Source organism: Panthera uncia, chromosome E3 (genome assembly GCF_023721935.1).
Source record: "Panthera uncia isolate 11264 chromosome E3, Puncia_PCG_1.0, whole genome shotgun sequence".
Taxonomy (NCBI): domain Eukaryota; kingdom Metazoa; phylum Chordata; class Mammalia; order Carnivora; family Felidae; genus Panthera; species Panthera uncia.
Genome location: NC_064815.1, coordinates 11,503,003 through 11,527,473, shown reverse-complemented (window position 1 = coordinate 11,527,473; position 24,471 = coordinate 11,503,003). Strand labels below are relative to the sequence as shown.

The following is a 24,471-nucleotide window of genomic DNA, read 5'->3' as shown; positions in this document are numbered from 1 at the left end:
GCTGACAGCTCAGAGCCTGAAGCCTGCTTCGGATTCTGTGTCTCCTCCTCTCTCTGCCTCTGCCATGCTCATGCTCTGTCTCTCTGTCTCTCAATAATAAATAAACATTAAAAAAAATTAAAAAAAAAAAAGGAGGAATCACTGGTAAAGAATGAGGGATTGTTTTCAATGTTTTGTTTCTTATTTTAAAATTTCTACAATAAACATGCTATTATATAAGTATATATACAATAATAAGAATTATGTTTAAAAATGTATAAAAATGGGCAAGAAAATAAGCAAAACGTTAATAATTACATCTTTGGGTGGTAGATGTGGGTTGTTCCCTTTCCTTTTAAATACTTTACCTTTCATTTCTTTTGTGCATGTCACAATATTGTTATAACTCAAAAAAATACAACTTTCAAATAACTGAAACACAAAACACACATTTAATATTGAAACTTACTTGGCAGCTAGGACATCTGTATCGGAAAGGTTTCCTTGAGCAATCATTTTTACTTGGTTATAGGCAGCCTTGATAACCTAGGACAGACAAGAAAAAGCTGGTCATTTTTGATCAGTGCCAAAGTGTCTTGAGCAATCAAATGTTCCTCTACTGAGGCGGAAACACAAGATGAAACGTTAGTTCCAGGGAACTAGCACAGTGTCTATTTGGAATTCTTGTCACCATGTGTTCCTCATTCTTCTAGTGTTCCATAAAGCAGCTGTTTGTACAATTTATAGTATAGCCAAGTAGCCAAGCTTCTTAAAAAAGTGGCAGAGTGCAGAGGATGCCAGTGTGGTTCAGGAAAAGCAAACACAGAGATTTATAATTGCCTGTAGAGAATAAACACCTTTCAAATTTCCCTAGACTCTTATTAAAGTGTCATGCAATTAATACTGCTATTCCTTACTATTCACTAAGAAGAAAGTAGTAATCCATGTACAGCTGATCTGTAAAGCCTGTCCATGCCTGGGATGCTGGAGTCAAGAAGGAATCAAGTTTCAGTGATGTGAGTGCATGTTCGGCAAATATTTGCTGGGTAAGTTCATAAACCTGGCCCATGATTTTCTCCATCCTGACCTTGGCACCATTCTGGGTTACTGACCTATCCCTAATCACCTACACTAGGACCTTCATTTTCCCTGTGTTTTAGCTATCTATTTCTACAGCCACGCCCAGCATTTGGACATGACCTAAATTTGCTCTGTGAAATCCCCAGTTACAAGTCCCATGGCCTAAGCCTTTAATCACACTATCCCTTTCTTTCACTTTATCAAGATCTTTAGTTCCCTGATTTGTCCACTTTCAATCTATGAGGTCCTTTTGCTTCACTTCTCTGTCACAGTTACTCTTGCCAGTGTGCCCCACTCTCTTGCCATCTGCCCAGACTTCTAACCTGCCTCCTTTGCAGGCTCCCAATCTTGGATCAACCCTACTACCTGCCTCCTCCATTTCTCCATTAGGAATACTACTGAAGAAAGATTATGAAGTGACTGTAATATGCAACATATGTGTAATAAGGGAAATGCGTGACTACAGTATGAATTTGTGGTCTCCTATCTCAAGGAGGCATCTACACGACCACTGAGGCCCATTCCATGCATCTAGCCATTCATTTGTCCCAAATCTCATTCTTTTCTTTAAACTCTCCTCCCTTATTCTTTTTAATTTTTTTTTTAATGTATGTTTATTTTTGAGAGCGAGCGAGCAGAAAAGGGGCCAGAGGATCCAAAGTGGGCTCTGTGTGGGGTGTCTGGGTGGCTCAGTCAGTTAAGCGGCCAACTTCAGCTCAGGTCATGATCTCACGGTTCATGGGTTTCAGCCCTGCATGAGGCTCTGTCCTGACAGCTCAGAGCCTGGAGCCTGCTTCAGATTCTGTGTCTCCCTCTCTCTCTGCCCCTCTCCTGCCTGTGTGTGCGCTCTCGCGCTCTCTCAAAAATAAACAAACATTAAAAAAAAAAATTTTTTTTTTTTTTTTTTTAAAACAAAGTGGGCTGTGTGCTGAGAGACGTGGGGCTCGAACTCATGAGCCATGAGATCATGACCTGAGCCAAAGTTGGACGCTTAAGTGACTGAGTGCCCAGGCGTCCTCTCCGTTCTCGTAAGACATGATGTCGTCTCCTACCTCATCAGGAATGAACTTCTGCATCTTCTCGATATCCTCTTCTCCCAACATCAGTCTTTGTGTCCAAGGCTAAAATGTCCACTTGTACTCTACATCCCATCTGCTCCTGCTTTTTCAGATCTGATCCATTTATAATTTCCTATCTCCTATATATGCTCCAATCTTTCTTTGCTTTCAGTGTGTAAACTCTTCCAAAACTACAACTTACTTCCCTGCAAGTCTGAGCTCCACTTGCCTATGCCTCTCACTTATTCTCTAACACTATAAATTTTAGCTCACTTCCAACAGTCTGGTGAAAACTGATAATATTGCCAAATGATGTCCTAGTTTGCTATAACTACTAGAACTCCCTGTGGTAACTAAATGGATGTTAACCCACAGTGGATGAAAATTATATTAATCATTCTCTCTTTTCTGGCCTCCAAAAATACCAGGTTCTCTTCTTTTTCTTCCTGTTTTCTTGGCCATTTTCCTTAGTTACTTGGTGGCACTTCCCTAAACTTGAGCTTCAGCTTTCTTTTCCTACAGTCTTTTACACACAACCCTCACTTCAATACAATCTCTATACTGAGGACTCCCAAATGTACATCTTGGCCTTGACCTCACCTGAGTTCTCAATACATATGTCCAAGAGACAACTCAATGTCATTTGTCCAAACAGAGCCAAGAAAGAGGCACTTCTTCCCTCTTTCCTGCTAGCACGAGTATACATTTTTAAGTTCCTTCCACTGCAGACACACTTCAATGGTACTACACTATATGGAGCTCTGGTAAGTCATGGCATTCACTCACTCACTATTTTTACTAAAAACATGTTAATGGAGGAGAAAGAAACTTGTGAGAGTTGGTGAGTCTGCAACTTACATCTCCAGCTGCAGCAGCCTGTGAAATGGTATAAATCCCAAAGAGTCCAGAATCCGAGTAACTGGCATTAAAAGCGGAAACCTGAAATATAATGAAATTTTACTGTATGTCCTTTTACCAGATAATCAGGGCAAAATTTCCCAAATAGACAAAAACTTGGACCTTCACAGTATAAGCAAAATATATTAATATTTCATGTAACCAGTTCTGTTAATGACTGCAGTGTTTTGTATACAGGTTACTTCTTTCAAAACTATAATGGTTTTAACTTTTTTCACTTAAATCTTTCTAAAATGGATTATTTCTTTACTTTTTGCTGGGTACTTTCTAACCTTCTTTTGATGATTAAAGGTTAAACATTCATGTGTGAACATTATTATTACAGATGCGGTATGGCTGAGGGGTACAGACTGTGGGCTCTGGCATTAGACAAACTTGCTTTCTTCCTTCTGCTATTGTGACTTCTTTTTCATCAATTCACCTACACTTCTCCTACAGACTAAAGTCAAAGGACTGGGGGAAAATGTTTGCTTAGTGGATGTTATTTAGCTGTCCAAGGTAGCCACAAGTTGAGCCTCTAGATAACAGGGGTATTGCTATCTGCACTCTGAGCAGAGGGGTAAGCTCCTTAAGGTGAACAAGGGTGCTTAGTATAGTGTTTCCCAGTGTTTATGCAGACAAATTACGTAAGGATCACCTGAGCTGTTATTAAAAATACAGACTTTCAGGATAGAGGAAGATGGCAGCATAGGAGGACACTGGGCTCACCGCGTCCTGCTGACTGCTTAGATTCCACCCACATCTGCCTAAATAACCCAGAAAACCGCCGGAAGACTAGCAGAAGGGGCTCTCCGGAGCTAAGTGTAGACAAGTGGCCCACGGAAGAGGGTAGGAAGGGTGGAGAGGCGGTGTGTGCTACACGGACTACTGGGAGGGAGCTGGGGCGGTGGAGGGGCAGCCCATCGGGCAAGGCAGAGCCCCTGAAGTCTGGCTTGCAAAAGCGGAGGGGCCGGACTCCGTGAGTTCTGACAGCCAGCGAGACTTAACATTTCGAACATTAAAAGTCAACAGCTCTGCTCTCAGAGAACGGGAATCGCGAGAAGACACTGGGAGGGAGAGTTGTTGAGCCCCGGAAGGACAGAGCTTGGTGGGGGAACGAAGGCTCTGGCAAGCGCCATTTCCCTGTCCCATCCCCCAGCCAAAATTCCAAAGGGAACCAGTTCACGTCACCAAACTTGCTTGCACCGCGCAAATGCCCAACGTTGTGCTTCTGTGTATCCATCCCTCTGATGGGCCTGCCTCCCTCCTGGTGCTGCAGGGCCCCTCCCGCAGGGGGCCACAGACGGCAGAGCTAAGCTTGCCCCTCCCGCCCCTGTACACCTTGCGGATCCACCCTAATACATCCTTGGCCAGATCCCATCAAAGCAGCACCAGAAGCCTGGCAGTGTGCAAGCAGCCCAGACAGGGACCACACCACTCCACAGAGAGGCCTGCCCCTGGAAGAGGGGAAGATAAGGTACACGCTGATCTGACTGTGGCCCCAGGGGTGGAATGGGGGCAGACATCTGGTCTGACTATGGCCCCGCCACCAACACAAGTTACTCCGGACAGCACAGGGAAAGTGCCCTGCAGTTTGGAGCCACCGCAGGGACTACCCAAAATGACAAAACAGAAGAATTCTCCTCAAAAGAAACTCCAGGAAGTAGCGACAGCTAATGAATTGATCAAAAACGATTTAAGCAATATAACAGAACAAGAATTTAGAATAATGGTCATAAGATTAATCGCTGCGCTTGAAAAAAAGCATACAGGACAGCAGAGAATCTATTCCTACAGAGACCAAGAGACTAAAAAAGAGTTATGAGGAACTAAAAAATGCTATATATGAGGTGCAAAATAAAACAGAGGCGGCCATAGCACGGACTGAGGAGGCAAAGGAGAGAATAGGTGAATTAGAAGATAAAATTATGGAAAAAGAGGAAGCTGAGAAAAAGAGATAAAAAATCCAGGAGTGTGAGGGGAGAATTAGAGAACTAAGTGATGCAATTAAACAGAACAATTATCTGTATCATAGGAATTCCAGAAGAAGAAAAGAGAAAGGGGCTGAAGGTGTACTTGAACAAATCATAGCTGAGAACTTCCCTGATCTGGGGAAGGAAACAGACATTGAAATCCAAGAGGCACAGAGAACTCCCTTCAGACATAACTTGAATTGATCTTCCGCATGACATATCATAGTGAAACTGGCAAAATACAAGGATAAATAGAGAATTCTGAAAGCAGCTAGGGACACAAAAGCCCTAACTTACAAAGGCAGACACGTAAGGGTAGTATCAGACCTATCTACTGAAACTCGGCAGGTCAGAAAGGAATGGCAGGAAATCTTCAATGTGATGAGTAGAAAAAAAAAATATGCAGCCAAGAATCCTTTATCCAGCAAGTCTGTCATTCAGAATAGAAGGAGAGATAAAGGTTTTCCCAAACAAACAAAAACTGACGGAATTCATCATCACTAAACCAGCTCTACAAGAGATCCTAAGGGGGATTCTGTGAGTGAAATGTTGCAAGGACCACAAAGTACCAGAGACCTCACTACAAGCATGAAACCTACAGACATCACAATGACTCTAAACCCCTATCTTTCAATAATAACACTGAATGTAAATGTACTAAATGTGCCAACCAAAAGACAGAGGGTATCAGAATGGATAAAAAAACAAGACCCATCTATTTGCTGTCTACAAGAGACTCATTTTAGACCTGAGGACACCTTCAGATTGAAAGTGAGGGGATGGAGAATTATCTGTCATGCTACTGGAAGTCAAAAGAAAGCTGGAGTAGATACTTATATCAAACAAACTAGATTTTAAATTTAAGGCTGTAACAAGAGATGAAGAAGGGCATTATATAATAATTACTGGGTCTTTCCATCAGGAAGAGCTAACAATTAGAAATGTCTATGCACCGAATACGGGAGCCCCCAAATATATAAAACAATTAATCAATACCCCACTTACAACAATGGATAGATCATCTAGACACAGGATCAATAAAGAAACAAGGGCCCTAAATGATACATTGGATCAGATGGACTTGACAGATATATTTAGAACTCTGCATCCCAAAGCAACAGAATATACTTTCTTCTTGAGTGCACATGGAACACTCTCCAAGATAGATCACATACTGGGTCATAAAACAGCCCTTAATAAGTATAAAAGACTTGACATCATACCATGCACACTTTCAGACCACAATGCTATGAAACTTGAAGTCAACCACAGGAAAAAGTCTGGAAAACCTCCAAAAGCATGGAGGTTAAAGAACACCCTACTAAAGAATCAATGGGTCAACCAGGCAATTGGAGAAGAAATTAAAAAATATATGGAAACAAATGAAAATGAAAATACAACACCAAACGCTTTCGGATGCAGCGAAGGCAGTCCTGAGAGGAAAATACATTGCAATCCAGGCCAATCTCAAGAAACAAGAAAAATCCCAAATACAAAATCCAACAGCACACCTAAAGGAAATAGAAGCAGAACAGCAAAGATACCCCAAACCCAGCACAAGAAGAGAAATAATAAAGATCAGAGCAGAAATAGATAATACAGAATCTAAAAAAACCTGCAGAGCAGATCAATGAAACCAAGAGTTGGTTTTTTGAAAAAATAAACAAAATTGATAAACCTCTAACCAGGCTTCTCAAAAATAAAAGGGAGAATACCCAAATAGATAAAATCATGAATGAAAAAGGAATTATTACAACCAATCCCTCAGAAATACAAGCAATTATCAGGGAATACTAGGAAAAATTATATGCCAACAAATTGGACAACCTGGAAGAAATGGACAAATTCCTAAGCACCCATACACTTCCAAAACTCAAACAGGAAGAAATAGAAAACTTGAACAGATCCACAACCAGCGAAGAAATTGAATCAATCATCAAAAATCTCCCAACAAATAAGAGTCCTGGACCAGATGGCTTCCCTGGGGAATTCTACCAGACATTTAAAGCAGAGATAATACCTATCCTTCTCAAGCTGTTCCAAAAAATAGAAAGGGAAGGAAAACTTCCAGACTCATTCTATGAAGCCAGCAGTACTTTGATTCCCAAACCAGACAGAGACCCAGCAAAAAAAGAGAACTATAGGCCAATATCCCTAATGAATATGGATGCAAAAATTCTCAATAAGCTACTAGCAAATCGAATTCAACAGCACATAAAAAGAATTATTCACCATGATCACGTGGGATTCATTCCTGGGATGCAGGGCTGGTTCAACATTGGCAAATCAATGTGATACATCACATTAATAAAAGAAAAGAACCATACGATCCTGTCAATCGATGCAGAAAAAGCATTTGAGAAAATTCAGCATCTGTTCTTAATAAAACCCCTTGAGAAAGTTGGGATAGAAGGAACACACTTAAAGATCATAAAAACCATTTATGAAAAGCCCACAGCTAATATCTTCCTCAATGGGGAAAAACTTTCCCCCTGAGATGAGGAACATGACAGGGATGTCCACTCTCACCATGGTGTTTAACATAGTGTTGGAAGTTCTAGCATCAGCAATCAGATGACAAAAGGAAATCAAAGGCATCAAAATTGGCAAAGATGAAGAAGTCAAGCTTTCTTTCACTTTTTGCAGATGACATGATATTATACATGGAAAACCCGACAGACTCCACCAAAAGTCTGCTAGAACTGACACATGAATTCAGCAAAGTCGCAGGGTACAAAATTAATGTAGAGAAATCAGTTGCATTCTTGTACACTAATAATGGAGCAACAGAAAGACAAATAAAGAAACTGATCCCATTCACAATTGCACCAAGCAGCATAAAATACCTAGGAATAAACCTAACCAAAGATGTAAAAGATCTGTATGCTGAAAAATATAGAAAGCTTATGAAGGAAACTGAAGAAGATACAAAGAAATGGAAAAACATTCCATGCTCATGGATTGGAAGAATAAATATTGTTAAAATGTCAATACTACCCAAAGCAATCTAAACATTCAATCCAATCCCAATCAAAAATGCACCAGCATTCTTCTCGAAGCTAGAACAAGCAATCCTAAAATTTGTATGGAACCACAAAAGACCCCGAATAGCCAAAGTAATATTGAAGAAGAAGACCAAAGCTGGAGGCATCACAATCCCAGACTTTAGCCTCCACTATAAAGCTGTAACCATCAAATCAGCACGGTATTGGCACAAAAACAGACACACAGACCAATGGAATAGAGACTCCAGAATTGGACCCACAAACGTATGGCCAACTCATCTTTGACAAAGCAGGAAAGAATATCCAATGGAAAAAAGACAGTCTCTTTAACAAATGGTGCTGGGAGAATTGGACAGCCACATGCAGAAGAATGAAACCAGACCACTTTCTCACACCATTCACAAAAATAAACTCAAAATGGATGAAGGACCTGAATATGAGACAGGAAACCATCAAAACCCTAGAGGAGAAAGAAGGAAAAAACCTCTCTGATCTCAGCCGCAACAATTTCTTACTTGACACATCTCCAAAGGCAAGGGATTAAAAGGAAAAATGAACTATTGGGACCTCATGAAGATAAAAAGCTTCTGCACAGCAAAGGAAACAATCAACAAAACTAAAAGGCAACCAACAGAATGGGAAAAGATATTTGCAAATAACACACTGGACAAAGGGCTAGGATCCAAAATCTATATAGAACTCACCAAACTCTACACCTGAAAAACAAATAATCCAGTGAAGAAATGGGCAGAAAACATGAATAGACACTTCTCTAAAGAAGACCTCCAGATGGCCAACAGGCACATGAAAAGATGCTCAACGTCGCTCCTCATCAGGGAAATACAAATCAAAACAACACTGAGATATCACCTCATGCAGTCAGAGTGGCTAAAATGAACAAATCAGGGACTATAGATGCTGGTGAGGATGTGGAGAAACAGGAACCCTCTTGCACTGTTGGTGGGAATGCAAACTGGTGCAGCCGCTCTGGAAAATAGTGTGGAGGTTCCTAAAAATAGATCTACCCTATGACCCAGCAATAGCACTGCTAGGAATTTACCCAAGGGATACAGGAGTGCTGATGCATAGGGGCACTTGTACCCCAAAGTTTATAGCAGCACTTTCAACAATAGCCAAATTATGGAAAGAGCCTAAATGTCCATCAACTGATGAATGGATAAAGAAGTTGTGGCTTATAAATACAATGGAATACTACCTGGCAATGAGAAAGAATGAAATATAGCCTTTTGTAGCAATGTGGATGGAATTGGACAGTGTTATGCTAAATGAAATAAGTCATACAGAGAAAGACAGATACCGTATGGTTTCACTCTTATGTGGATCCTGAGAAACTTAACAGAAGACCATGGGGGAGGGGAAGGGGAAAAAAAAAAGTTAGGGAGGGAGCCAAACCATAAGAGACTCTTAAAAACTGAGAATAAACTGAGGGTTGATGGGGGGTAGGAGGGAGGGGAAAGTGGGTGATGGGCATTGAGGAGGGCATCTGTTGGGATGAGCACTGGGTGTTATATGGAAGCCAATTTGACAATAAATTTCATATTAAAAAAAAAAAAAGACTTTCAGGTTTCTACAACAGATTCACTCACCCAGATCCCTGTAGATGCAATCTGGAAGGCCACATTTTAAAAATAATTCCAGATGACTCTTATGTATGTTAAAATTTCCCAAGCAGGCTTCACACAAATGGCACAGGCTCAAACACTGGGTTCAAACCCACAAACTGTGAGATCATGACCTGAGCCAAAATCAAGAGTCGGACACCAAAGTACTAAGCCACCCAGGCACCACAAGAAGAAATGCTCTTTAATTACCTGAAGTTTAATTACAATTTTGAGACTATCTTATTCATACCCCAAATTTCTGGCCAAATGCTGAAGTAGGAATTTCTGTTAAATTATGTCACTGGATTAGAATTAAACTCCAGCCACCCAAAAGCATCATTAACATTCAATGGTGAAGAGTAAGTATGAAGACAAAAAACCCAGAATAGACCATGAATGAGGAGAGATGACATGTAGAAGAAATTTAAAAAGTAGCAGCTATAATTTAATTTAGAACTAATTTAAGATAATGGTTTTCAAACTGTGCTCCAGGGAACACCAAAGGCTTTGTACAGAAGATTCCAAGGCTTTCAATGTCAAGGGGGCATTCAAAAAATTTTTTAAAAGTGAAAATTTTTGTGTTGGGCATTGCAGTTGGGGAACTATATGGGATTAAAAAAAAAAAAGGTTTAAAAACTATCACTTAAGAGAGAAAAACGCTCTGAAGGCCTGATATACAGGGAAATCATTTTAGATTTCTTTCTGAGTCAACAGGACTGCATATCATAAACTTTGTTCAAATCGAAAGCGTGGTTTATGGCCTACCACACATGCACTTTATATCTACTTTGTGAATGAGTAGCCTAAAGGAAAACCATGTTGTCCAGGAGATAACAATCAGTGCTCAGACTCCTGCGTTTCTTTACAGTAAAATTGTGATTCCTGCCTGAATGAGAACCTATAATCTTCAGAGCTTTCAAAGGACGTAAAAAGTATATAACCCTGTAAAAACTGTTCATTCTCTGGAGCACTTTCTTCCCTGTGAAGAGCATGTTTCCTGGGCAGCTGTCCTAACTTGGAGCTCCAATAAAACTCTTTCCTACTTTTGGACTCTAAAAGGTTGGTTCATTTTGTGTTGACACCACTGATTTTAATTCCACTCTTAAGTGTCATATGGCCAAAGATTATCTACTTGTGCCATATACTGTTGTAAAATCACGACCAATATTTAGTCCTAAAATTCAGTACATTTACTGCCTCTTAAAGGCTTTTGTTGAAGGTCATGTGGGGTATTGCACTGGGCAAACAAGGGGTGCTCATTACATAACAGTTTGTTGGCTGACATTTTACATTCTCTTGATTTGAAGTATCATTATTTTGAAAGCTTTAGCACTTTCCTCACTGTTATAAAAGGTGTGTTTGAGAGGAACATGGCTTTTCGTTAAAATTAAATATCATAATTTTTCTATTTTAACTTAATCTCAATCTGGAGCGGTGGGTCCATAAACTGTTTCTTAGTGTATATGTTGTACCTTTGGTTGGAAAGTGCAGTGAAATTCACAAAGTAGCCATAAGAACACAAGGGGACAGAAGAAAATCTAGAAGAAAGACTAATTAGAATCTAGGAAAATGTTTAATATCTAAAACTTCAAAGAACTGGGGCACCGGGGTGGCTCAGTCGGTTAAGCATCAGACTTCATTCAGCTCGGGTCATGAACTCACGGTCTGTGAATTTGAGTCCCCCATTGGGCTCTGTGCTGACTGCTCAGAGCCTGCAGCCTGCTTCGGATTCTGTGTCTCCCTCTGTCTCTGCCCCTCCCCTGTGCGCTCGCGCTCTCTCTCTCTCTCAAAAAATAAACATTAAAAAAAAATAAAGGGAACTGAAGTGTGAATCTCTCACTTTTTAAGCATTTACTTCTTTCTACACTAGAATATAATTGAAAAGACAGTAAGTTTTTAGTTAGATCCTCTAAGGAACTAAACTCAAGCCTGGCTATCTCTTCAACTTTACAAAGATTTTATTTGAAGAGCAGATTAACAGGACTACATCATACACACTGACCCTTTAAAAACAAAAGGAGAGATACTGACTATTCAGACTCACATCAAATGGCTGGTGAACTCCCTTGGCAACGGCCTGGTATAGAGAGCTGGTAGCATTGCTGCCCCTCTTGACGTGTGGTCCAGCACCAAGGACATACTGGAGAACACTAAATGCATTTGCTTCTGCACTTCCTGTTGTAGCACTTTCTGCTACAAGGGCAGCATGGACGAGGCTGTCTCCGTTCTGCTCTCGGATTTCACCTGGTGCCATGTAAGGAGAGAGTGACGAAGAAAGGGGCTTGTTTCCCACAGGTTTTATTCTGTATTCTCTACAACACAGTATTAACTCACTGAAATTAAACTTTCCTGTGGCCTGGTGCTCTTAGCATGTCATTCTGCTCTCCCCACAGCACGCACGGACACATACACAACATGTTTAATACACAACACCCAACCAATCTATTCCCTTCCTTCCACACGGAGTCTGTTTGGTGGTAACTAATCAGGCCTATCCCACACCAATATGCTATTCTGATGTGGAACATCCTTCTGATAAATTAGTCCTAACAGAACAAAATGCTTACTTACCTCCACGATATCTGGCCTTTGTACTAGGTAAACCAAGCCCACCCCTCATGTTGAGAAACTGTTCAGCAACTTGTTTTAGAACAGGATGACTCACACCTATTTCAACAGAAACAAAACCAAGCTAGAACCATCATTTCTAAAACACAATTGTAAAATACCTCTTTTAAATACATGACTGTACAATTCAAGTTTTTATAGAAAAAAACAGTAAAGAAAACAAGAGTACGCTCCCAAAATGCTACCCTCCCTGAGATGCCACTTATACTTTACTATATACTCATCTAGAACTTTTTACTACACATATATGAATATTATCATTTTCCTTTTTTTTTTTTAAATGGTGTTACTCTATTCATATTATTTCTAACTTGTCTTTTGTAATTTAGATCTAAGTGAGTGGTTTACAGCAAACATTTAATGGTTATAAAAAATTCCATTTTATGGATGTACCACCATTTATTTAATCAATTCCTTTTTGATGGACTGTTTCCAATAGTTGGCTATTAAAACAATATTGCAGGGGTGCCTGTGTGGCTCAGTCGGTTGGGCGTCCAACTTCAGCTCAGGTCATGATCTCCTGGCTTGTGAGTTCGAGCCCCGTGTTGGGCTCTGTGCTGACAGCTCAGAGCCTGGAGCCTGCTTCTGATTCTGTCTCCCTCTCTCTCTGCTCCTCCCCTGTTCACTTTCTCCCTCTCTCAAAAATGAATAAACATTAAAAAAAAAAACTTTTTAAAAACAATATTGCATTGTGCATCAAAGAACACTTTCAAGAGAGTGAAAAGAACCCACAGAATGGGGAAGAATGTTTGCAAATCACATATCTGATAAGGATTTAGTATCCAGAATAAAGACTCTTACAACTCAACGATAAAAAAACCAACAGCCCAACTAAAAAATGGGCAGAGGACCTGAATATATATTTCCCCAAAGAAGATATACAAATGGCCCAAAAGCACAAAAACAGATGTTCAATGTGCTTAGTCATTAGGGAGATGCAAACCAAAACCACAATGAGACACCACTTCACATGCACAAGGATGGTCATAATCAAAAAGACAGATAATAATAAGTGTTGGTGAGAAAGTGTAGTTATTGGAACCCTTGTGCACTTGTTGGTGGAAACACTAAAATGGTTCAACTGCCACAGAAACAGTCTGGCAGTTCCTCAGATGGTTAAACACTTACCATATGTCGTGGCAATTTTACTTCTAATAATATACCCCAAAGAATTAAAAACAGGCATATAACAAAAACTTATACATGAATATTTATATTTACAATAGCCAAAAGGTGAAAACAACTCAAATGTCCAAGTGATGAATGGATGAACAAAAAGTGATAATAGAATATTTTTTAGCTAGAAGAGGGAATGGAACATTGGTACATTACAATAGGGATGGACTTTGAGAACACTATGTTAACTGAAAAAAAGCCAGCTACAAAAGGCTACATATTATGAGATTTTATTTATATGAAATGTCCAGACAAGTCAATTCTACAGAGACAGGAAGTAGATTAGCAGTTGTCAAAGGCAAGGAGGTAGAACAGGGGAGTGACTGCTAATAAATATAGCCTCTCTTGGGGATAATGACAATGTTCTGAAATTATGCAGTGTTAATAGTCATAGTACTCTCTGAATATAATAAACCCCATGGAATCATACGCTTTAAAAAGGTGGATTTTATGGTATGTGAATGATACCTCTATTAAAGTGTTATTTATAAAACAAATGAACAAAAAAACCCAATATTGCAAATAATATCCTTGTGCAACTGTTTTGTAAACTTGACCAACTGTTTTTGTATGATAAATGCTTAAAAATAAAATTGTTGGGTCTAAAGCTGTCAACATTTAGAATTTTAATATATTTAAAGAGACCTCCAAAAATGGACCAGTTTGTGCTTCCATCAACAATTTTTAAGAGTGCCTATTTCTCCATACCTTGGTTAATACTGGGTGGTGTCAATCTTTTAATTTTTGCCAATGTCACAGGTTAGAAGCTTTTAACTACTAGTGAGGCTATTTTTTTTACAGTAATTGGCCATATACACATATATACAAACATTTTTCCCATGACTTGTTTGTTCGTGCCCTTTGCCTATTATCAATTATATTATACATCTTTAAAAACCAAAACAAAAATACTTTTAAAGCTCTTTGCTCAGAGACATTTGTCCTTTGTCAAAGATTTTTCAAATACTGTAATTTTTTTTACATAAATGTTGAATTCTGCTTTCTAAAACAAAACAACCTGAGAATTAAAATCCCATCACATAGTGCCTGAGGACTGTAAACATAAACAGAGGACTGAGTTATCAAATTTCATTCAATCATGTGCTCACATAATTAGTTACTGTTCTTTTAAAAAAAATTTTTGTTTTAATATTTATTTATTTTTGAGAAAGAGAGACAGAGTGTGAGTGGGGGAGAAATAGAAAGAGAGACACAGAATCTGAAGCAGGCTCCAGGGTCCGAGCTATGAGCACAAAGCCCGATGCAGGGCTGGAACTCACGAACCACGAGATCATGACCTGAGCTGAAGTCAGACGCTCAACCGACTGAGCCACCCAGGCGCCCCAATTAGTTACTGTTCTTAAGGAAACAAACTGACCTGCAAGCAATTCCCAACTTACCAAGTCCGATCAAAGCCATTCTCGCACTTGTAAAATGGTTCTGCACATAGTTATGTAACTGAGGAAGTTAAAAACATTTATGAGGTTATATAGGTAGAAATACAAAACACTAACAATTAAAACTGCAGCGCAAGAGAAAATAAAAACTCAGGCTTAAAGGCTGCTGTAGTGAACTACCTAGTGGTGAATTATACAGATTTAATTTTTTTTAATACGGATTTAATTTTTAAAACTATTGCTGAAATTCAGAACTAGAACTTAACGTGACGATGGTTACAGAACTATGAACATAATGAAAACCACCGAACTGTGCACTTTAAGTAGGTGAACTATACAGTACATGAATTATATCTCAATAAATCTGTACTGAAAAAAAGGAATTAAAAAAGGCCTGAAAAAATCAGAGCACACACTGGCTTGAACTTGAAAAAAAATGAGACTAAGTTTATGATTTTTATTATAAGATGATTTTAGCAGATGTGCATCAGATTTCTTTTGTCTCTTTGTAGACAGTAATAAGGTACCACGAACATTCTACCATAGGGCTAACAGTTATATCACCATATCCCTCCTATATCCTTCACACCCATCTTTGAAGGGTTCCTTGTCAGGAGATTACAGTCTATATCAGGGTTTCCAACCTGGATAACAAAATTAGCTGGAGCTTAAAAAACAAAAACAAACACTGTCACTGTCTCTGACCCCCACCCCATTCCTAGGCCCACTCTACAAACTGATATACTAGATTCAATGTGGAATCAGAATCTTGATTTAAAACCAACCAACCATCTGTCCATCCAATGAATCCCCAGGTGATCTGAGATCAGTGAGATGTGCGAATCACTGGTTTATATTATTGAGACCTAACATACAAAAGTAGGGCTAAAACATACTCTCAAAAGGCCCACTATTGCTCCCAAGGGACTGAAAATTGGCTCCTGGGGGCAAGAAAAACATTTTAATCCTTTCATATATAGAATACAAATATATATATGTATACATATATAAACACAGAGTGTATCTATGATATTAAAAATACTGGGTATAAGAAATTGGCTAAAAAAAGTTCCCTGGGAATGGGTCATAATGTTAAGAATCACTAGGCTAAGGTAATGAGACTGAATCAAGTTACCACAATTTATGCCCTAAAGCCAATGGTGCTTAAATCTCTGGAATCACCCTGGAAAGTCATATATATATATTTTTTTTCTACTGAATGCTGCCATTGCTCAAGGTAGTCTACCACCAATTTCTTTAGAATTTCCTTTAAGGACACAATTAAAAATGCTAATAATTTTGAGATAACCATGGTTAACATCTTGCCCAGGAGACAGACACATAGACACACCGACACACAGACACACACACACACACACAACACACACACACACTTTATTTTCTAAAATTGGGACCCTATGGTATATCCCTATTTGTAAATTGTCTTTTCTTCACTTGATAATATGCTATGGAATTTTTCCGTATCAATATTTTTGGATGACTGAATAAGTCCATTCTACTGATAACTAAGTGAGTTATTCAGTCCCAGAAAGTTGGGTATTTAACTTGTGTCTTATTTTTCACAATTATAAGCAATGTTACAGTTGACATTCTTGTAGATGTTTTGCTCTATATATTCTTTTAGTTATCTTAATAATATATTTTCACATGGGTGAAATTGATTTCTGAAAAATTTCAAAACTCACTGACAGCCAGTCTTATGAAAAATGCTTAGCATTTAAGTTGGATCATATCAGTTATAATTTTTTTTTAAAGTGCCATATGAATGGTAGGCATTAAACTGTTGATTGATAAGTGGATGGTTTTCTAACCAGGAAATGAAAGAGTAAAGGGATAGAATATACAATTCAGTTTGCTCTAGTGGCTAACCAGAAATGAAAGAATAAAACCTTAATTTCCAAGTTATATATACTTTGCGAATTTTTTTTTTTTTTAATTTTTTTTTTCAACGTTTTTTATTTATTTTTGGGACAGAGAGAGACAGACAGAGCATGAACGGGGGACGGGCAGAGAGAGAGGGGGACACAGAATCTGAAACAGGCTCCAGGCTCCGAGCCATCAGCCCAGAGCCTGACGCGGGGCTCGAACCCACAGACCGCGAGATCGTGACCTGGCTGAAGTCGGACGCTTAACCGACTGCGCCACCCAGGCGCCCCTATACTTTGCGAATATTAATAGTTCCCAATTCTCTTTCTTTTGCAAATTTTTCTCTTAATATCTTTTGATAAAAAAAATTTGGGGGGGGATGGAAGGAGTAGGAAATTAAGATTATATATGCATATCTACACTTGCAGGTTTGATACTCAAGGTTTCAGTTTCACATTTTAGAAGTGAAGTTTTAGGTTATACATACGGCTGTGACATGTGGCAAGTCTGTACTGCCAGCAAAGTGAGGTCAGTGTGCTGGAGGAGGCGAATGAGCTAGTAAGCAGGCTAACGAGGGATGGGAAGTGATACGGGTTCATTCCTATCTGCCTATTCAGAGGAGTTAAAGAAGACTTTTGGTCACAAGATTACTAAATTTAACATTTAAATACTGCTTTAAAAAGACACATATAAACAGAGAAAGGTCTAGAGGAAAATATATCTAGGCAGTTAACATTCAGTGACCTTAGGTATGTGAAATGTTTTCTTTTTTACTTGTTCTGGATTTTTCTGAAATTCATATATTCCTTTTGTGATTCAAAACTTTAAGTTAAAAGCTGTAAAAATTGTTCAGATAGAATTTTAGTTAAAAAGCCAAGCTGATGGAAAAAAAAAAAAGCCAGGAGGTGAATTTTTTAAATTTGAAGATGAAAAGAAAAATTAACAAACCTGAAATGGCAGTGAAAAGAAGCACACTGTAAAAGGTAATGTGTTTTATCAGTACCTCATCTGGTGTCACTTTTCCAATCCTATAATCAGGGCAATACAGGGAATTAGCCAAGGCATTTCGGTAAGCTGCAGCATGCAAATTTTCAATGACACCTGTAAAATAAGTAAAGAAGCACTTGTGGAAATACAATTCAAATAAAGTCAACATTTTCAGAACCTGGAAAGCAATGAGACTACAATTTTGGTCACCTTATGGCATTCAAGTGTTAAGATTAAGGCTTGAATTTTAAAATTCTGCCAGTTGAATGTGCTGAGAAAAGCAAGAAATTATGTGAAAGCAGCTTCTACATCACGGGGTCCACCTGATCACTTCTCTCATCTACCTGGTATCGTCTGGAAACTATAATGAATGGTCTGGGTTTCAGCAAGTCTGAATTGAGTTATAGCTCTGCTACCAACATGCCATGTGATCTTGGATAAGTCATTTACCTGAATTTTACTCCGAGGCTCTCTAAGTAATGAGGAGTTGTCAGGTTAGAAAGAGGTATGAAAGTGCCAGTGTTAAGTCATCTTACTAGCTCTCGGAGGTCAAACTGCACTCCTCACTGGTGACTGGCACTGTTCTTGCTTTCCTGCTTCAGTCAGTGTCTTCGAGGTATGTCCCTTTCATTTGCTCATTATTTGGGCAATTTCTCTATGCCAGGCACTGTGTTAGGTGCTGGAAATAGAGACATGACTAAGACACAATGCCTGCCCTCAAAATGTTGAGAGGAAAAACTGTGAAAGCATGATGAAGCTGATGTCAGCAGGATGTAAAAAAAGCATCAGGGGCACAAGGGAAGGGCAGTGGGAATCAGGAAGGAGCACCAGAAGTAAAATCCAGGATGAGTCTTACATAAGGAGTAGGTGTTTCCCAGGAGAATGATTAGGGAGTGGCATTTCAGGCAGAGAAAACAGACAAAAGCATCCAGTAGGATAACAGATTCAAAGGGGAAATGCAGTTGGGAGGGGAAGAAGATACAACAAAAAGCGATGGAGGTAGGCAGGGGTCAGATGGTAAAAGTTATCACACATGCTAAGTTGAAGAGTCTGAACTTTATGCAACAGAGACTGAGAAGCCTTTAAACGGTTTTCATGAAGGATCGCTTGATGGCAACGTGGGAGATGGACGAAGATGTAGACCTGGGGGCAGACACCAGCCAGGAGACAGCAATAACTGTTCAGATAGAAAGGATGAAGGCTGGAACCTCACTAACAGCAGGGAAGAAATAGAAAATTGTAGAAAAGATGACTTACAGGCCATCTATTTCTTTGGTGGAGGTCCAGAGTAATGAAGACCACACTCCTTTGTAAAACAGTATCACCAACATAGTATTAGCTAACATAAACCAAGCTCTCATACGTTCCAGACACTGACAGGCTTGCGTTCTGAGTGAAGCGCATCCCATGCTGAGCCCCTGCAGCTGGTCACCTGCTTAGACCCGAGTGGTCCACCCGCACGCTTCTGCTCCTGCCGAAGCTGTGTGACTTCCAAGAGTCAGTGCTGCTTGTTTACGTATTTGTTTTGCTAGTCACACTTGTCGACAGTTATCATATAAACACAAAATACGAACACCAAAAAAGTTAAAAAAAAAAAAAATAAGTTGCTTCCTTTGGAAACATCTAGTAAAGGTGAGTTGGCTAAACAATAATAGCAGCACCAATTACGAACTGTTGCTCGGTTTGGTGTAAGCAAACTACTGAAAAAACACTGGATTCTAAATACTAAAACAGGGATTCTATCATTAATTTACATACCATCAAAGATGAAAAATAATCAACAACATAAATGTTTAGAAACAAAAGAACACAGTTAAGAAACTAGACAAATTTTTGGAAAAGTTATTTATAAACTCAAGCAGAAGAAAATTTCAACAGCAATTTTTTTCCTCAAAAACCCAGTATCTTAGAAGCAACTGAATGTGATCTGAAAATATACTTACGAGCCTGTGGATTCTGAAAAGCCACAGCTTTGTCAATCCTTAGCTGAGACTGAAGGTCAGCTACTTCCCAACGACGAAATTCTGGGGCTGTGGTGACATTGAGCAGGAACTCCATTAGAATATCACTATAGAAGACATCAAGGTAAGAGTTTCAGGTCAAAAATTTAAAACCAAAGTCCATTCTACATAAATGTAATGCTCTCTATATTAAGTTTTAGGCCTTGTGGTAAGCATAGCGTTCTATAGTTTGTGACCAAAACCAGAGGTCATAACGCCACATTAAAAAGGATAAGAACTGAGCAGCTTAGGATTTCTTTAAAAGCAGATGTCCTCAGCACATGCAGATACTTACACATCATCTCGCAGACATTCCACAGTGTAGGCCATGTTTTCCCTGGTTGAAGTCACACTGAATCAGAAATAAATTACAATGAATTATCTAAATCAGAAGAATAAGGCTTCCTTATATCTTTGTTAAATCAACAAATTCCTTTGGAAAACTTATTCTGAAGTGTAAAAGCACACATATTCGTCAACTAAAGCTTGAAATATTTTAAAAAGTCTTTAAAGGAAGGAAATCTTGACATGTTACACATGGATGCACCTTGAAGACATTAAACTACGTGAAATCAGAAATCAGAAAGAACAAATATCATGATTCTGCTTTTCGGAGGAACCTAGAGAACTCTAAACCATACAACATAGAATGGTCACAATAAGGGGTGGCCAAAGACAGAAGGAGAGTTAGTGTTTAATAGCTAGAGCGTTTCAGTTGGGGAACAAAAAAAACAACCTGGAGATGTATAGTAGTGATGGTTTCCTAAAGCCACTTCATGCCAAAGACCTGTACACTTAAAGCAGTAAATTATGTATATTTTACCCTAACTAAAAAAAAATGGCAATTAAAGTTGAAGATCTCTTTGTACCCTTCTCTGGCTAACTCTTTCACTCCCTCTTTCCCACTCTAGAGACAAACACAATGGTAAGCACTATGTATTGTTTTTAAAATGATACCTTAAAAATATCTGTTGTTTCTCCACAAAACATTTAACTAGAATAATCTAGTTCATTCCTTAACTGCTGTATACTAGTCCCATCATATCACTAGACTATACTTTATTTATCCATTTCCCTGAAGATGGCATTTAGATTGTTTCCAGTCTTTGTGCATGTGGATTAAAAACTTGGACTGTAAGATATGCTCATTTTCAGTATTACTAGATATTTGTTGATTCTTTCCTAAGTACTTGTATCAGTTTATTCCACTAACTGTAGAAGAGATTCTCCCTCTTAACACTGCCAAGACCTTTTATAAATCTGACAGGTAACGGCATGACACTGTCGATTATAAGTAAAGATCAGTGTTTCTGGGTTCCTACTCTGGGAATAGACTGTTCCTATCCTTTGTCCATCCATTTCCTATTTTGCTTGTCCTCTCCTAATTTGTAGTTCTTTATTTTTCCAAATAATAATTTCCGTGTTTATGTTGCAAATATTTACTGCCAGTTACTTGAATTTTTACTTTAAGTCATAAAGATGTTTTACATTTTGATGTTGTCAAATTGATTAGCCTTCTTCTTGTGTCTTCACAAATCCTTAATCACCTTGATAAGATAGAAAAGTTCTCTTACAGTTGAGTATTTTCTGGTGTTCTCATCGTTTCTTATTACTTATTTAAAAAAAAATTTTTTTTTTAACGTTTATTTATTTTTGAGACAGAGACGGACAGAGCATGAACAGGGGAGGGGCAGAGAGAGAGGGAGACACAGAATCTGAAACAGGCTCCAGGCTCTGAGCTGTCAGCATAAAGCCTGATGTGGGGCTCAAACTCATGGTCCGTGAGATCATGACCTGAGCCGAAGTCGGACGCTTAACTGACCAAGCCACCAGGCGCCCCTCTTATTACTTATTTTTAACATACCTTAATTTACCACCAACTGCTTCAATTCCACGGGTTATCTTGAAAGATGAAGCTCCTTTTGTAGTCTGGAAAAAGAAACAACAACCGTATTTAGTAATTTTTTACTGCCAAACATCACACTGTATCACAATCTAATGTCTGGTTGTCATTAGACTCAAAAAGAACTTTACCTAAATAGCAGATCCTTTTAAAATTTGCCAAAAGTACACTATAGTGTTTCTTTTCTTTTCTGTTTGTTTTACTTATGTATTTTTTTAAATAGGCTTCACACCTAGCACAGAGCCCAACGTGGGGCTTGAACTCACAACTGAGATGAAGACCTGAGCTGAGATCAAGGGTTGGATGCTTAATCAACTGAGCCACCCAGGTGCTACCACTATACTTCTTTTCTGTAAGACCATGATACTATAGCATTTCTGAACAAAGTGAGGCAGTAAAGACGCTTACCAAACTGGATGCAAGACGAAGCAAATGAGAGGTTCCCAAGTTGTTGGAGTCCTCATATCTACTGCCTGCTTTAATGAACAAACCAATTCTTGATGCAGGAGCATAGTTTTCCAGAGAAGCAATCACTAAGCCATTTGGTAACTTGGTAAACTGTATTTAAAATAAAGTAAGATGTGATCAATGTTTTCATATTACCAAAGACAGTAAGGCATGTATGGGTTTCAGTGAGCAACTCAGTGGGACTAACCTCAAGGTCCTGAGGAAGTGGAGGCACTCCTGCAGGGGCAGCTGTGGTCTTCACTTTGGGAGCAACTTTCAGGGAATAAAACCTCTAAACACAAAAAAAGACAGGTTACCCAGATTTCTTTCAAGAACAATGTCTTATATTCTGGTGTGCCCAAGGAACAGGTGTCCAGTGATAAAATAACTTCATGGGAGGATTTGGCTGATTAACTTAGTATTACTGTCTCTTAAATCTCTATTTGTGTAGAGCCTGAAGGAATACCTAATCCTATGTGCTCATTTTTTTTAAATAATTTTTTTCACATTTATTTATTTTTGAGAGCAACAGAGCATAAGCAGGGGAGGGGCAGAGATAGAGGGAGACACAGAATCCAAAGCAGGCTCCAGGCTCTGCACTGTCAGCACAGAGCCTGATGCGGGGCTCGAACCCACTAGCTGTGAGATGACTGGAGCCGAAGTTGGATGCTTAACTGAATGAGCTACCCAGGCACCCCAATGCTCATTTTTTAAAATGTAAAGAACTACTGTATTTTCTTTTCCCTTTTAGCCATCTTTTTTCTTATAACCATCCTATTAAAGCTTCAGGTGGTTCTTCCTGGCTCTAATGCTTTGGAATTTTTTTTGAAAAGGTGTGGGACTGCCACATCCATACCCTTTTATTGATGTCAGCATTACTGTTTTCCTTATCTGCTCAGAGAATCTCATTTTAGCCTACTTCCCAAGGGAAGTGACTTCATCTCCATGATCATTTTAGTAACCTTTAAAAAAGAGAGTATACCAAGGAAAATTCCACAGTGGAAAATATATTTTCCACAGTATCTTCACTGTCTTGCGTGCTACTGTAGGACCACACAACCAAGAGTTTTATTTCTTCGCCTAATATAAATTTTGACCATCCTGCAATTAACAATAGCTTCAGCTACAGCAGATTGTCAGTTTATTATATGCAGCCACTGGAAAGGTAAAAGGGTCCTCTTAAATGCTGGATAATGGATCCAAAATGCATAACTTTATTGTTTTTTTTGTCAAATGATATACACTGCTATAATATTCATCTTTAGGTTCCTGAGGTTATCAGCAGAGATGTTATCCCAAAACCAAATGCACATACTGCTGGAGTTTCCTGAGGACTCCCATCAGAGGCTGCAATGCCCCTCCTCTATGATATCCTGAAGGGCTGTTACATATTCAACATCAGTGCTGTACTAAGTTGATTCCTAGTTTTCACTTGTTATTAGTACTTTTTAATTATAAATTACAATGAGCTTTGTTTTACTATCAATTTCGTTTGCTGGGTGTGGTACGTTTAATTCTACTTGTGATTTTGGTTTTCGATTTTCATAGCTATTCAAGTATGAATAATCTATAGTTCCACTGTTAAGGGAGATTTAGGTGCTTTTACCTCAAGAAACAGCTTTGATGATTATGTACCGTCCTTAATTGGTCCCATTCAAATCAGTTGCAAAGAATTATCCTCGTAATTGTCATGCAATTACTAGATTATGTTAATAACCAAATATGTATAAACTTATTCTTCTGTAAAGTAAGTGATATAATTGGGAACATTAATTGTTTTCAAGTTTACTGCAATTTGTTTACATTAGTCCTCTCCAGTTCTGTTACCTTTGAGTACTTTCATCTACTGGAAAGTGGGGATGGATGGAATGGAGGAGATTTTGGGGTGTTTTGCTAGTTTAACTAGGCTGCTCTCAGAGTTGTTAATTACTGGTTTGTCTAGGTGTGCCAGGAAGGGTAACTTAGGTGATATTGTAGTCTAAATGGCAGCCCTTTATATATCCACAGTATATCTATTTAAACATTAGGCACAGGGAAACTCCATTCCCTGTTCTTCTTCACCACTCTCTAGCAGGTTACTAGGTTATCTAGTAACCAGATTCTACCTGCATCTTGGGCTAATTTTTTGTTGTGGGGGAATGTGTTTGCGCACTGTAGGAATTTAGCAGCACTTCTGGCCTCTAGATGCCAGGTACGTTCCCCCAAAGGGTATTATAACCAAAAATGTATGCAGAAACTACCAAGTATTCCCTGGCAGCAAACCTTGCCCGCCTCAGTTTTTTTTTTTTTTATAACGTTTATTTATTATTGAGAGACAGAGAGACACAGAGCATGAGCAGGGCAGGGACCGAGAGATGGAGAGACACAGAATCTGAAGCAGGCTCCAGGCTCTGAGCTGTCAGCACAGAGCCCTACGCTGGGCTCCAACTCAC

The 24,471-nt window shown here is 38.9% G+C and overlaps 1 protein-coding gene across 1 annotated transcript in view; it reads right to left on the bottom strand.

The window, feature by feature from the left end:
* Positions 1-24,471, bottom strand: part of LOC125928461 (cytochrome b-c1 complex subunit 2, mitochondrial) — a 30,617-nt gene that overhangs the window by 5,246 nt on the left and 900 nt on the right. Inside the window, exons 2-12 of the mRNA XM_049639164.1 lie at positions 22,248-22,331; positions 22,001-22,150; positions 21,554-21,618; positions 19,985-20,041; positions 19,633-19,757; positions 17,706-17,803; positions 14,819-14,876; positions 12,186-12,281; positions 11,659-11,858; positions 2,976-3,056; positions 449-525 (exon numbers count right to left, since the gene is read on the bottom strand). Coding sequence (XP_049495121.1) covers positions 449-525; positions 2,976-3,056; positions 11,659-11,858; positions 12,186-12,281; positions 14,819-14,876; positions 17,706-17,803; positions 19,633-19,757; positions 19,985-20,041; positions 21,554-21,618; positions 22,001-22,150; positions 22,248-22,331 — 1,091 coding nt within the window. The remainder of the gene's footprint in view (positions 1-448; positions 526-2,975; positions 3,057-11,658; positions 11,859-12,185; positions 12,282-14,818; positions 14,877-17,705; positions 17,804-19,632; positions 19,758-19,984; positions 20,042-21,553; positions 21,619-22,000; positions 22,151-22,247; positions 22,332-24,471) is intronic.